Raw genomic sequence first — 16,299 nt, forward strand, 5'->3', positions numbered from 1 at the left:
CACTGTTATATCTGTATTGCATGTGTGAAAATGAAGAAAAAGGAGGGGAGGGGGAATATATGTTTTTCCACTGCTTGTTTCCACAGGTTTTTTTCCTCCCTGGATCATTAAAGAGGAGTGTCAGAGCTTTAGTGAGTAAGCACAACTTTGCTCTCTAACTACATAGCCCCAGTTCTTTCACTCCAGAATCTGAGTCTAAAGGAGGTTTTCTATTTGATTATGACACCAAAGGAACAGTTCTTCTCTGTGAGGGAAGGGAGAACAGAGGGAATCAGATACAGTAACAATACTGCTGGAAGGACCTCCAAAGGACCTAATCTGCTTCAGAAGGAAATGTCTATGTACAGAATAAAGCATGTCAGTGTACACACGGTAGAAGTAACAACACCTTCTCAACACTGAAATATTTTTATTTTAAAGGTTAAGGTCAATCCTCAAGTCACAGACTGCCAGATATCTACAGATGTACTGTTCAAAATGAACCAGAGACAGCTATTTTTTTAGAATAATCTCATTTAATAGCATATTTGTGAGAAGCTGAACAGTCGAGATGAAACCTGTCAAGTCCTTACACAAATTGCTTTGCTGCAGCACCTGAGGGTCCCATCAGAAACTGAGCACAGGAACATGCAATAAAAGACATGGACACTGCCTAAAAAAATTCAGTCTGTGGGGAAGACTTCTCCCATGCTTAGCCTTTATCACAGCATTTTGCAGTACAGCTCCCTTGCAGTGAACATAGAAGAAAAGTCCAGATGAGCACACAGAGGAAAGCTATTATTCCAAATAGATCTGTTGTAAAGAAGCTTTAATTCCCCTAGGTGCCATCCCAGGAACTTGAACAAACATTGGGGCTGTCTCTCCAGCTTCTCGCTACCTTATTTAAGGGCACACATGGTCTGCATGCATTCAAGATTTCCCATCACAATTTCATAGTTTATTTCTCTTATAGAGAAACTTTGACAGAGCTCAGGGGGCAAAGAAGTTGAAAGAAAAGTATTTCCAGCCCCTTGACCAAACACCTGCACCATGACAAAACACATTTCCTGGTGCATTACTCTGATTTGAAAGAAAACAACACTAACATTCAGATGTCTAGATTGTGTAAAGCATGAGAAGAATAATGTCAACAACTCTTTAAAAAGAGAAAAGGTTTTGAGCCTACATAAAGTATTTTAACGACAAAACCAACTGACAGACCCCAAATTTATTCAATTTCTCTGCAAGCTGCAATGATCAGACACCAGAAATCCATGTATAGCACATAAACAGTTAATAATACCTTAACAGATGTTGTTTAATCAATTGCTAGTCTACTTATTAGATCTACTCACCAGGCTGCTCAATACTATGACTTAATAATTTAAAAACCTTTACAGCTGTTCTTAAGACATTACAGACAGGACTTGTCTGTAGATTGCTATAATAACACTTGTAAACTACAATTTTATTAAGTCATATTATATAGACTAAGCTACTGATTGGAACTGCTACTTTATAGATGAAAGCAGAATTCTTGCATTGTATCAAACAAAATACACTTTAAAACAGAATTTGCCTTCTTTTATACTTGCCAATGAAACTTTCTTCAGTCTCAAATTTGATACATATGTTCTGAGGCCCACAAAAAAGTCTTGATGAAAACTAAACAATTTCAGACAAGGCAGCGATGTGGGGAACCAAAAGGATTGTTTTCAGTTCTACTGTTTATGTAACAAATTTGAAGTTTTACTTCTAGACTTTAATATTTCAAAAATCTGTTTGCTTCATGTGATATATCTAAGTGCTTTTTAGAACATTGCTCTGCTCTGGAAAAGTTATCCAATATACACAGTATTGTAAAATTACATTCCTCTGTTCTCAAAAAATTGATCACAATTCCCATTTAAAGGCTGAGTTCTTGCTATCTAATAAAATCTGTTATGTTGGAAAACTATAGTCTACCATACCTGTGAAATTGACTTGCTTTCTACAGTTACATTTAACTGGAACTTAATAAATAATTTTGTAGATGATACACAGTATAGAAACAGCAATAGGAACCAGGGAGAATTCTGACTATTTACAAGCTGGCAAACCTACTGATTAAGTTAAGAGTATTTTTTACAGAACTATTCTTATAATAGGGAAGCAAACTTCAATTCCACTGCTAAGCTTGCTTGGAAATATAAATATGAGCTAAGCAAAATCTTATGTGCTACAAATTCCATCTACAGAAATTTTGCTCACAGCTCACTTGAGCTATTGCAGGACTGCCTTTTTTTTTTACACTAACCCCATAACTTCTCAGTCAACTGAGCTCTTATCCTAGTTTCACAAAAAGCAGCACATATTCATGTTTCTCCCATAGATTGTTTCATAACTCCCTGATTTTAACAGGGTAGACTGAGAAACTGTCACCATCAATGTGTGGTAGAACAAATCAAGCTTTTGCTCATCTGAAGGACTTGCAGCACTCTTGTAGCACACACATATAGCAAATTGGTTGCTTTCAGGAAGCAGACTTAATACATATGCATAGTACAGTCTGACTTTCCACTGAGCTATACTACACACCCAGCTATATCCACAAGCATCAAATTGTGCACATTTTCAGCACATGTGTACCTTTTACCCATAAAAGACCTGAAAAACACATCAGTCCTGGTCTAGGAACATTACATGATGAAGTTAAACAGTTCAGAAAATGATAATTGCATGAAAATTCTCCATCTAGATTTCTAAATTAGTATATATTTTTTATTTAAATATATACACTAAACATAAGGGATCCAGATGAATTGTTTTGGTAGGTCTGCAGACTTGCTACCTGCTAATGTTCTGCAAGAAATGAAACATAAGATGGTGTTCACCAACTAGAACCATCACTTGACTTCATATTGCCTCGATAAACTTGTATTTACTTTATCTTACTGATGAAGGCCACACAGTATTCTTCTGCTGTATTCTCCCTTAACTGCTAAAGACACCAAAGCATTTTCTGTGTTACGAGGCTGGAGACGCAGTTGAAGCTCGATTTGTGCAACAGCACAGTTGTGTTTCAATACACAGCACTGGGTTGAATCCAGAAAGATCTGGAGAAGGTGAAGACCAAAGACCCAGTCTGATATTTTAGTCACAATTCAATTTGACAGTTTTTGTCAAGGTATTATCTGTCTTCTGTGAGACATTCGAGCCCCTGTGGAGGCCATGTGCTCCTCTCCCTCCAAGCTGAGGGCAGGTGAATTAGGGCCAGCTGCACCTGACTTCTTACCACCAGCAGAAAAAGCTTCCAGGTCCCCAGGTACAACCAGCTCCATTTATTTTCATCAGCACAAGCCTCCTTTGCTTGGGTTTGCCTGAGGAGAGTGTTCGCCCTTTACCGCTCAGCCTAATTACTGACTCACACGAATGGCTCATTACTGATTCAAATTGCTCAGTCTCTTGGCTCCATAACTGGGCCATTAGCATTTTCTAGAGGTAAGACTCTTGGAAAAAAGCATGAAAAAAGCCACAGAATAGGCCAACTTGCCTACAATTGCAGCCCAGGATTTTCCTGCCAACAAAGCCTGCCTTTAAACTAATTTCTGACAGTTAAACCCACAAAAAGGAACCCAATTCTACATGTTAAATTTGCAGGAATTTCAAGTTGTTCATCTTAGGTTTCTCAGCAGGAACTTCAAGTTGCTCATCTTAAGTTTCTCAAACCATTTCAGTGTTTTCTTGTATGCTGCAAAACTCACTGAGAAAAAGCTTTTTGCAGCTCCATACAAGAGTCATGTCTACACATAAGACAGTAAGTGTACAACAAGCTGAGCCTGGGCTTTGCTTTCTGCAGGTCCATCAGAGCTTACATTTCACCAACAACTGTTCAGGCAACTGCAGATGCTATTGTCAGCTTTTGCAATAGGGAAACAAGACAAGTCAAAACAGGCCTGGAACGTTTTGCACTGCAAAAGACTTTATAAAAGAAAAAGGGAGTTCATACTACTCAAGACTCTTCATGACTGACACTGAAAGGTACTCCTGCCCAAATTTACCCTGCAGTTGAATCACCTTTAAATCCCAGATTACTGGGATCCATCCTTTCCCACTTCCTTCATTCAGTTGGTTTGAAAATGGTATCATACAGTGTCCAGAACTGTAAACTACCATTAATGAACCAGTATCCCCACTTCAATATATTTCCTCTTCACTCACTATCCCCACTTCAATATATTTCCTCTTCACTCACTTTTAATTCACTGTTTCCAGTTTTAAGAAGGAAGACCAGGTGAATTTACAGAGATAAGCAGTTACATGGCTGTTTTTTATATCACTCTGATTCCTAACCAGACTACTTTTAAAACCTTCTTGGTGACTGTAAAGACACTACTCCTGATTGCAAAATGCTAAATCTGAGCTAAAGCCCCAACACTTTCCAGATAAAGAAAAGAAAACTTTATTTTGTTCCATGTTTACTTCTTTTGTCTCAAAGTATGGCACAATGTCCCTGTGGCTGGAAAGGAATGCTCTGCATTCTTTAGGCAGGGAAGAAATCCAGTAAGGTTGGCTCCAAGGATGCCTTTCACTGCTTCTTAAAACATTAACAACGTCCTAGCGGGAGAGACTGGGGAGATCCAGACCTCTAGAGGACAGCATGCATTTTCCTATGTCTCAGGACCATCAAACTAAGCAGCAACTGGAGCAAATTAATGCAAGAAGCTCCTTATGAGAAAGGACTGTACAAAGAGCAAAAGCAGGTTCTGGATATCCTAATCTCACTGAAGAGCAATTACATTTCTTGGGAACTTGTTCTTCGCTTATGGGAAAAATTCAGCACTAAAAGGACATGGGTAAGTGTCTGAGCTGCAAAGTCACAAATCAAGCATGCCCTGGAGGGCCTGGGCTTCCATTCCACCTCATGCAAACACACCTCCATCTCCCCAGGCCCAGGTCTGCTCTGCCTTACAGTAACTGAACACTTCTCAGAAAAAAATCAATATGGCCTATTTTAAACTTTTAGGTTTGGTGCCAATTAATTTGATTTAAATTACCTTATGGGGCAAATCGTATGACTAACTGGCATTGCATCACACAGCAATAGCAGTAATGTAAATATGGATAACCAGAGCACGGAATTTTGAAAGAAGTATCTCTTGCCAGCATGCTTGCTTGTTCTCTGCAGAAAGCTCCACAGAACCACTTTCTGGAACTACATGCCAAGCCACATGAATGTGAAGCCATTTTGTTTTCTTCTCATCAGTAATGAGAGAGCCTGTGAGTGGAATCATGTGTTACCTCGTATCTTCTGGTACTCCAACATACCTACTGAGCACCAAAAATGGGAGCTTAACAGGAAGGAAAAGAGGGCAAAAGATCTGGAGAAAGAGTTATTACCAATAACCAGCCTTTTTCTCTTTCCAACATTAATTTGCTTCTTCTAAAGTCGAGCTAGTATGCTAGTAAAGTCTTCATTTATTACCCAGTAGCATAAGCCTACCCATCCACACTGTTTCTAAGGCAGAGCAGCCTCCACCCTTTTGCCCTGAAGACTTGAAAGGCACGAAGTTTATTAGCTCATATTTTACATTCCTGTATGAATGAGAAAAAGAAATCACTTTTGAAAGTCTTAGCTATTCTTTGTCTTCCTCAGAGTACCTATTCTGTGCCAGATATGTTCTTTCACTATAAGATCCTCACTCAGGGATGGAGAGAGGGAGGAGTCTGCTATGCAATGGGAAAATTCCAAAAGCCCTCAAATCAGATGGCAGTTGCCCAATGAGGTATCAGAAGTTTCCAGGCTGTGCCTCTACAACAGAAGAGTCATCACTGACCCAGTTCCTGCTGGACCTCTCTTCCTCCTGCCCTTTTTGTCACCTTGCAAAGGGCAATCTTTGTAACAAGTGTCTGAACACTCAGCTAGAACAAATGGTTATGTTCATGCTGGCTTGCCATCAGAGAAGCCAGACCTGCAGAAACCACCTTGCTTCAAGAAAGTCAGGCTGTTCTTGATTCCAGCTTCCTTCCAAAACGACTTGATACTGGAATTTTGAATCAAGGTAACTTAAGGCAAAAAAAAAAAAAAAAAAAAAAAACCAACTGATGAGAAGGACGAATTCATTTTTAGATTAGTCATTTTCACCACAAGATGAAAAAGTAATGCTATGTCCATCAAAGTTTAAACCAAATTATTACAGCTTCTAACAGCCCTCTTGATTTTAAAAGACCCATTAAATAGCTTTTCATAAGTATTTTTCTAACATGATGGAATAGGGTCAGACTTGCTAATGTGTGGGTTTCTAGCAGATATGAACAGATTCAGAACTGCAGAAGACAGAAAGTTTACATGACTGCTTGAAGCACTCTGGCCCAAAGGGAAACGTCTCCCCTTTGACAGCTACTGCACAGGACGTTTCTGCAGCCACATGACCAAGCATACCGTCCTTGAAACAGGATGCCACAGGCAGCACCAAGGAGAATCAATTTATATTACAAATTTTAAATTAGTCATACCATTTACAGTTTTCTTTTTGCATGTTCCAACCCTTGAGTTAATAAAGGGAGTGTAGAAGAAAAAACAAGTTCAGATGTTTTCCCCTTTTGCTCCTGTTTCTCATGAAAACCAATGTCAGCTGCTTTCAATTCTAGAACGGACCAGGACTACCCAGGTAAAAAGTCTACAAATAACTCCAAAATAATGCAGATTTCAAGAGCTATTTGATTTGCTTGTACTTCAGGCTAGACTGGCAATGATTGCATTAACAGAATTATAACCATGTGTTCAGGTGCCAATTACACATTAATGCATAATTACACGTTTAAAGAGACATATCCTTATGTAAAATAAGAAACAGGCTTCAGTATTCAGTCTCAGCTAAGTAGTTTTCCTTGCATATTTCTTCTCCTTACCTTAAGCTATTATATACAAGCAATAGGCTGCAGAGCAGATATGCTCAAAATACATCTCTACTCTGAACAGAGCAATCGAATCCCCATTAAGTGTTTTCAGGACCTGATTGACATTCCCAGCATGGAAGATGTCCCTCAAAGTATTGGTATCAAAGTCAGTGTTTTCCTTCATTCTGAAGTGTCAGGAATAACTGGTTTAGAGAGTTAGCACTAAAAATCCTGCTTTGCTTGTCAAAACAGGAACTTCTCCCAGGACAGAGCATTCATCCTCACCAGCAGAAGTGAGGATGCATTCAGCACAGTTTTCCTGGAGTACGGAGACAAACTCAAAACTTGACTCTCCACTGGGGCTAGAGGGGAAAAAGGCTGAAAATTAGGGTGTGGAAAAGGCCCAAAGACATATTTGAGTGCTCCTCAATGTATACCTCAGTGGTGAACCCTCCCAAAACTATTGCAGCGAATGCAAACCAGAGGACACAGGGAAGAGCTCTGAATATTCACAGAAGAACAATGACCCATCTAATGCCTTACTCAGGAAGGGCAAGGACTGAAGACAGGAGTGTAAAGAAGAAGAAGCAATGCCTGTGAGGTTTCCAAACACTGCTAAGGTTTAACCCAGCACTGCTCCAGCTGGCCAGAGGGTTTTATGCACTGTTAAAAAACCCCAATTTTCAATGCATACAAAGCCACAACCATGACACTGGCACTCCTGTTTCCCAGAATACAGATCATACTGACAGCCTTCCTAATCTCTAGGGATCTTACTGAGCAATGCTCAGTATGTGACTTCAAGGTGAACAAGCAGAGGTTATTCTGGAGCAGCCATTCCTTTGGGAAGCTCGGCTTTCTTGTACTTTAACTCAACTGAGAAGCACAGAGCAGAGAACGCCCTTTTCTACTCCACAGGGAGCAGAACAGTCATCTTACTCCTCCTCCTGAAGGAGAGCTCTAGTGGCACATCCACCCCTGCACCCTGGAGCTGGTTAGGAACCCATGTTCTGAGCTATCTTAAGGGATTTGGCTAGGCAGCTGCTGTTACAAAAGTTGGTGAAGCACAGGACTCCACTCACCTTTCCTTCCCGAATTACCCTGGCTTGATGGTTTATCAGTTACAGAACCTAGAGGGGAGAAAGAAAAAGAAGAAAAAACATCCATTTAGATGCTGTACGGTCACACAAAGTATATGATGTCTCAATAATACAGTCTATATCTCAACCCATAAAGCATCTATTTTACTTGTCAACAGCTCCATTTAAGACTCGAAGAGCCTGTGGCTTCAACCAAATTGAAAAGTATAAGGAAGTTTTATGCCTTAAGACATTAAATTGGGATAAGGGTAAACAAGAAATCTTTAGTAGCTGGATCTAGTGATTTGAAAGACCTCAAAAGAGCATCATGCTAGTAAGAAACCTGGAATAAATCCAAGGGCAAGAATGAAAGATCAGTAAGAGTCACTTTCATTTGCAAATGTCAGGAAAGACAAATCAAAAGCAGATGGGGAGAGTGTGCAGGGAATTCAGTATTCCAGAGGAAAGGGATTAAGTGGGACAATTTGCAGAAAATGGATTTCAACCAACCCCAGAACATCCCCAGCTGTTTGAAATGGGACACTGAATAAGATCCAGCATGTACTTGAACAGAACACATCTCGGGTTGTTGACTTTAACTTGGATCTTTACATAGTATGTATGATTCTATGCTTGGTTCTGCACTCTGCTTTAGTGCTTCATCACAGTTTTCTACTAAAACTTGACCAGGTAATAAAAGCTAGTCAAATAAATCCATTACCAATGTGTATAAAATTCTGTGACAAGCACTTTTTTTTTCAATAGCTTTATTCACAGGAAACTAATTCTTCTAAGTACCATTACTGAACAATTCTAATGATTACTGAACATTCAGGAAACACGGATCAAAAGTCAGCTTTAAAGAAGGTAGCTCTGACAGCCCCAAGAATCTGATCAAGACAACCTCTGAAGGTAAACTATTGCCTGGACACTTTCACTTGCAGATCAGTTCATCAGAGATCTACTGCTGAATTACAAGTAGTAAGCACAAACTCTGTATTAATCATCATATGTCTAACATCTGTGTCCTACAGTACAACATGACTTTACTTTTCTGCAACATGATTTCATAAACAGCACAAGACTAACTGAATAGATTAGTAAAAGTCTAAAACATGCCCTACCAAAATGATATACTGGAAATTGTGTCATAAAGTCATATTCTAAAGGTTTAAGCCTAATTATTGTAGGATTGCACCTTAGACTAAAATAGGATAATAATTTTTTTTTTCACATGCCTGTGATAAACCAAGCATCTCCTCAAGGTACATTGGGTCACAGCTCTCCCACTCAACTCAAACCCTTATGCAAGTCACTTATTACCACAAGTAATAAGTGCAAGTTTGCTTATTACCACAGAACACCCTACAGCCAAGAGGACACCATATAAGCTGAGAAAAAATCAAAGTCCTAAAGGTTTGACTGCTCTCATGCTCCTACTTAAAGGGAAAACACTACAAGGTGTGAGAGGAGAACTATACTAAAAACCCTTGAGGTGCAGACTGTAGAGCATGAAGACATGTGGCATCACTGAACATGTTAGAAACATACTCCTATGCTTACTGCCTTTTCCTTCTTTAATTTTTTGGGGAGGAGACAGGAAAGTGAGAATGCAGCATAATGCCAGTGCTGCCCTTCAATTCTCCCCAAAGTACAGAACAACTCTGCCTGTGTTTACTGTGGTGTTGTCACAGCAGGACTGTTCACAACAGCTCACAAAACAAGACCACTATTGATCAGGGCCATATGAAGATCTGGAGCCCAATCTCATTCCACTTGAGCCATGGAGTACCAAATCCAACGGTGTGGAGAAGAAAGAAAAACAACATTACTCTTTTTTAAAGAAACTTGTGGATTTGGTGTCAATAAAATGCTGAGCAAAGTAATGTCAGGCTGAGTGCCCAGAAACACATCACTTAATAAACATTAGTAAGAGCCTGGGTCTGGACCTCCCTCTTGTGAGCTGTGGCACAAGCCCAGTGTTGTCCACCCCGTGACACAAACACAGGGATCCTAAACTAAGCAACGTGGCCAAAAGACCCAAATTCATTATAACAGCAGGACCCCAGAAACTGACAGTTTTGCACAGAACCACCTACATGAATTAACTGAAATCACTATGTACAAAAAATTACTCCATGTTCCACAAAATACACCCCAAGAATCATTTCATTACAATACAGCTCATGGAAAAAATTATCCCATCCGTTCAGCAAATCTTTGGTGTTGGTGTACACAGCAACACTGACTCTTGCCTTGGCTGCCACAGGTTGTCACCTTAGTGGTTTTTCTTTCTGAGCCTTGCAGAAGTGTCTGTATCCTAACTGCAGGGTGGACATGCCAGAGTCCAAAGTGCAGCATTAAGTGGGGTAAACTGGCCAAGTCACCTGAAAGATTGGGCTCTCAGAAGGATGCATTCACCCCACCCCTCTGGTTATCACGTTATCATTTGCTGAAGCCAGTCCCACAGTACCTGAACATACAGGAGTTTTGTTCTGTACAGAAGAGCCGCTAATAGGTTTGCCATCAGGTGTCACACACCAGCAGTATCCAGTGTAGGTATGGCACTGCACCTGTTTAATAAAACAAAGAGCAGGCATTTCATTTCTCACTCTATCACCAACCACTTTATTATCATTCAGCATCTTACTGAAAGTCCCAACCCAGAGGTATCACAAACACATGCTTCAGAGCAAGAAGGTCTTACAGAAGACTACCTTGGATATCATTATCTTTTCTTCCCTCACCACCCCCCCACACCCCAAGAAAGATGATTTCTCCTACTCCAACTCCTGCAGCTGAAACTCAGGAGGCAAAAGAAGTTACAAGTACTCATCTGAGAACACTTTAGTTGGGAGATGCAGCAGTTGTGTCTCAGCTCATTCCACCCTCTGCTACATCCCACTTACTGTTTACTATTAAAAACCTGTCCTGCTGCATCCCAACTGGGTTATGCAAAGGCCACCCTATCCCAAATTCCATAGCCACTGCTTGAGAGCAGCATCTGTAGGCATTTCAGAAGCATTTTGTTCAGTAATGGCTGGAAAAGTGCGATACTGACTTGGTTAACAAACCTTCTCCAGACAGATTTAAGCTCTGTTGTGTTACTATGTCAAACTACACAGCAGGAGCAAGATCCAACATGCTAGCTCCTCATATATTGACATGGACTTAAGAACATTTGATGAATGTTCTAGTGAGTCAAAAGGTACACAGTATAAAATTCATCTTGATTGACTTTAAAGCTCTACTTCTGAACTGAATATCTAGAGCTGCCCAGTTCCTTCCTTCACTACAGAAAGACACCAGAATTATGAATTCAGATACAGAACCTCTCAAATAAGGGTAAGTTCTGATCTAGCAGACTGATCTTAGTAACATCTATGGCAACATTAATTCAGCACCACTAAAATTTCATTCAGCCTAACAAATCTAATGACAGCCTTTGCCTCAGCTTCCAGAGTAGCCAACAACTGGATGAAATTCAGGATGCCTTTGACATCTTTGAGATAAAAGTAAACTACCATTGCACAGGCATCTGTGTAAACACTAACAGGTCCCAAAATTCTTTCTAACAAGCATACTTTCAGCTGGAATTAAATGTGCACATCAGTACCTTGAAATGGTATAGAAGTGCATCCTGTTACTATAAACTAGAGATGGCTCCTTCAATACATTTCAGGAAAAAAAGCCATTAAATGGAAAAGACCATTTCAGAAGCTGCCTTTTTATTTTACTTGTAAAATGGATTCTGTTCATTCTCTCTTTTTCCAAACAAGTTCACTGAAACCAATTTCCAATTCCAGTCCTCTTCACACAGAAGAGAAGAGTGATGGGGTGTTTGTGCTGGTCCCCTCATTAGGGATCCTTCAGAGCAAAACCAGTCATTCCCCCTCGCTGACAGCTGGCTTCAATGCCCTAAGGTAGCAAAGTTTGTACAGAGACTTAATGACAGTTTTTTTTAAAGGCTTTGAATATCACATAAAACATGATCTAAGAGCAATTATAACACAGTACGTCGTGTTTATCTTGGGTTTTACTTGTTTATCTTGGGTTTTACTAAAGTGCAAATCAATCATTTTGCCTCAAGCATTTACTTTTAGTAGCCAAAATCAACAGTCATCTCATGTACCCATGTTACTGCAGTCACTGTCACTGCTATTTGCAGATTCATTTTTCTTCTCTCAATATATCACAATACTGATGGCAAATTACTCAAAAGTACCATGACTATAATAAACAATAATCAAGTCAGAAAATATATGTTATTGCTCAATGTAATCAATAGAACACTCAAAACAAATGTGATGGATCTGCTTGGGTTTAGGTTTAGAGTTTATCTTTGCTGTTCACACACACACACACACACACACACACACACACACGACTGCATTCCCAACAGCACAAGAAGCTGCATTAATTGTAAAAATCCTACCAAGGGATAGAGCTAAATGCCAGGATAGGGTCTTGAATTGTAGGGCAAGACTATTCCATGTTACGTTATATAAAAAAACCCAGTGTACCCAGCATTTAAAAAACTCTAGTATTAGTCACTTTAGCCAAACTTTTGGAAAAATAACAAAGTACATGGCAGAGGAGTCAAAAAAAATGTATTGACACAAATTCAGGACAGATGCATTAAGAGTATGTTATGTAACACACCTCAGTGGAGAACTACAAATTACATATGCTCATTTATGGAAGCCAAGCACATTACACCCATAAAAAAGTGAATTAATTTTGTAAATAACTAGGCTAAGAAATGCTAGTCTTCCTTGGACTGGTATCCCATGACCTTTTCTTCCCCCATGTTGCCATTAAGAAAAGAAAGAAATTGCCATTAAAAAAAAAGGAAGGGAAAAAAAACATCTGAGACTGACAGCACTCAGCACTTTCACAACAACCACAACCACATGTTTTACTGCAGTACCAAAGGACTTCCCTTCTACAGATAACAGCTGCAATTAAAGCTCAGCCATTATCCTAAAGGCCAGACAGCTAGCCATGAAGAATGGGCACTGCAGAAATCTGCAGAATCAGTGCAGCTATTTTTCCTGAATGTCTTCACACTGAGACACCTTTCACCGTGATACCTGACCAGGTCTCAGTACAATTTAGGGTCATAACTACAGTGGCCTACAGCCTAGAGTTTGCATCTTAAAGGCTAGGAGGGAAAGTAAACTCTTCATCACTTACATAATACTGTAAGAAAAAAGCATAAAGGCAACAGCTGATCCAGTACACTTTCTAAGCACTGTGTGTAAACAAACATAAAATGCTGACTATTTCAGAGCACCTCCAGCAATGGATATCCAAAATTTGGGGGTATACTTTAAAATTTTCCATTGACCTTACATTTGAGCTTTTATTTCTAAATAAAATTTCAACTGTCAACCCAAAATTGAACCTCATTCTCATCCTACTCCCAAAGTAGCGAGATTTTTAAACACTTATCTTCAGGTAAGTAAGTTTGCAAGCATGACAGATGTTTACTGCACAGATCTAATCTTCAGTTATTGAGTTAATTTTGACTCTATCAAAATACATGTTAGAAAAAACGTGTTTGACTTTTTTGGCTTTCAGTCTTCTAAAGCTAAGCATCGAGGCAGAGGAAATACAATCTTATATATAAAATACAATCTTATATACTTAATAGACTTGATTGTTAACCAAGCTGCAGTTACAGAATGTGCCTGTTACAGCTGGAAAGGCACACAACAGAATTTGGTATCTCAGATTAACACACAACAGCTGTATTGTAAGTTACATAATAGGAAATCAGATAAATAAAACCTGTAAATCATTTGAGGTCTTCAGCAGATACCCCACTAACATCTACAATAAAAAAAAAATCCAATTGCATTTTAAAGCACTACAAGCAGCCAAATCCCTGATCATGCAGAAGGACACCATTCCTATTTTTCATGGAGAGATAGGTCATCTTACCTGTGTATCAACTAAAAGATGAAAAGCATGAGGGGCAAACCCAAGAAAAATTGCTCCAGATCACCACTCCCCAAATTAAAAGTGTAGCAGCAGTTTCTCTATTCCACCCTGCCATTACAACGTGCAAAATCAAACAGCAGCCAATACACTGGCCAAACACCTGCTCTCATAAAATTCCTTACAATATGTAAGAAAAGAGTAGCCACTGGGTGATAACTCTGCCTCTTAAGTTCCTCAGGGGGAAAAGAAGCCATTCTTTGGGTTTCTTCAGTATCTCACTGACAATGCCAGAATCTGATTCCCAAGTAAAGCTTCTAAACAAGCAAGCTTCTAAAGTAAAGCTTCCACACAAGCAAGCAGCATCCCTTTATAACTATTTAACAAATGAGGATCAAGGGGATGTTGCTCAGATAGAAATCAAAGTGAGAGAGAAATCATATACACATATGATGGAGAGAACAGAGGCAAAGCAGCAATTCTGTGATGGCTGAAACCAGTTTCCATGGAGTTACAGGAAGAGGTAGTTGCCTGTAATAGGCTTGAAGGAACCTTGGACAAGCACTGGGCTGACAACAGGAACTCTCAGACTAGCCTCTCACTGCTGTTCAGATGAAATGTTTAGCAACCCATTCCTATCCCATCGCAGATCAAACAAACATTTCCTGGGTCCTTCCACAATGGAGGGCAGAAATGAGAAGGGAAGAACATTCATTCTGTATTGAAAGCTATACTTCTAAGAGGAAAGAAAAAACACATTCAGTTTTTGAATGGCACTGCTGAGGCTAAGGGCAGGAAGCAGAGCTACTGACTGCATTCACAGCACCAGGCAAGGCTCCAAACCCTGGTTGCATCCAGGTGCTTCTTGTAAACACTGTGAAAACAGCTAAATAAATAGCTCCAAGCCAGCAGGTCATCCAGTCTGACCCAGGGAGCAGAAGCCAGTGTGATGCAGCAATTCTTTAATCAAGTCTTTCCTTTAGTCAAGCCTCTGAGACTCAGCTAGAAAGTCCTCTGAACCCACGTTAGTGGCACACAACCACACACTGGCCTGATGGCTATTTATCTTAACTCTCCATGGTGATCTGCTGCTCCGGTGCACATGTCTTGCTGTAATGCTTAGACCTTGCATCTTGTAATACTTTTTGCTACATTAAGAGTCAGCTGATTATTGTCAGAAGCCTGCCTTACCTTTATAGGCAATTTTAGGGAAGCTATAAATTAGTCTGCATCTTGTGTTTAAGCCTCTTTGGGACTGCAGCCCCTTAAACAATTCTTGTCACTTTTTCTGTTCTCCACTCCTATTTAGTTCTTCACAAATGGTGTTGTGCAAATGTTCCCACCAGGGCTTTATGCAGCACCCACCTCCCTCAAGTCTATGCACCACTCAAGAAACGCTTCCTCCATGGGAATTTCACTGTTCATACAACCAGGAAAAAAAATGATCTGAAGCAAAAGAATCTTAATCATGATCAAGGGCATTCCCATCACACATGCTGGTACATAGGTTATTTTTAGTTCAGGAAAAGGGTCCTCAAGAGAGGCTTTCTGCTTCTGACACAGAATGTGACACTTTGAAGCTAAGAATGACCTTACATTGTCACTTCCCATAAGTAGGTCCACTCTTGCTTTAAGAACCTGTTCTTTTGCTATCTCAACTGGTACTTCTTTGAAAAAACACCATAAATAACCAAAGTTCTTACCTCTTTACCCATTCATGGTTTATCTTTAGCACAACATACAAATGAGAGATACAATGAAAGCCACAGGAAGAAGGCAAGTGTTTAAGTAGCAAACCTGCAGAGCAGTATTCACAGAAAGCTACAGCTACCATCATTTATAGAAGGGATATCTTTTAATAAAAAAAAGCCAGAACTACCTACCATTTAAAAACCAGATGCTTTTTAAAGAGTTTTTTTTAATCTAGCAAGACAGACCATGTTCTTCTGAAATGAGAGGTGAATTCTTTGAGAGCTTAGTATTGCTGGAATCTGAGCACTGAATAATGGAATAACAGACAGCATCCTGGTAATGAAGGATGTCTATGCAGTACCTTGCTGCATTAAGAAGTGAGTTTGTAATTCTGCCCAGCATCATGCTACACTAGCCAATACAGAGGAGCAGACTTGGATCATGAAATCACACTGAAGGCTGAAAGGAGTCCCCACATCTTTAGAAAGGGCTGTTTGGGGAACCTGGAAGAAAACAGAACTTTTTATGTGTATTAGCATAATGTAGAGTGAAACTACTGATACAGATACTGATACATAATACAGATACTGATACATAATACAGATACTGATACATAATACAGATACATAATACTGATCTCTCTCTCCAAGCAGACTTATATTACAAGATGTGGCAATGCTCTGGAAGCTATCTGATAATGCAGAACTGCTCTGACAGCCAGCCCCTC

General features: G+C 39.7%; 1 protein-coding gene across 7 annotated transcripts in view; it reads right to left on the minus strand.

Moving 5' to 3' along the window:
- SMOC1 (SPARC related modular calcium binding 1) overlaps positions 1-16,299 on the minus strand; it is a 128,867-nt gene that overhangs the window by 59,284 nt on the left and 53,284 nt on the right. For all 7 annotated transcript variants that reach the window (XM_077180285.1, XM_077180284.1, XM_077180282.1 and 4 more), the window contains 2 exons: positions 10,411-10,510; positions 7,941-7,988 (listed from right to left, as the gene is read on the minus strand). In XM_077180285.1, the coding sequence (XP_077036400.1) occupies positions 7,941-7,988; positions 10,411-10,510 (148 nt within the window). The remainder of the gene's footprint in view (positions 1-7,940; positions 7,989-10,410; positions 10,511-16,299) is intronic.

This window comes from Agelaius phoeniceus, chromosome 6 (assembly GCF_051311805.1).
Source record: "Agelaius phoeniceus isolate bAgePho1 chromosome 6, bAgePho1.hap1, whole genome shotgun sequence".
NCBI classification, from domain to species: Eukaryota; Metazoa; Chordata; class Aves; order Passeriformes; family Icteridae; genus Agelaius; species Agelaius phoeniceus.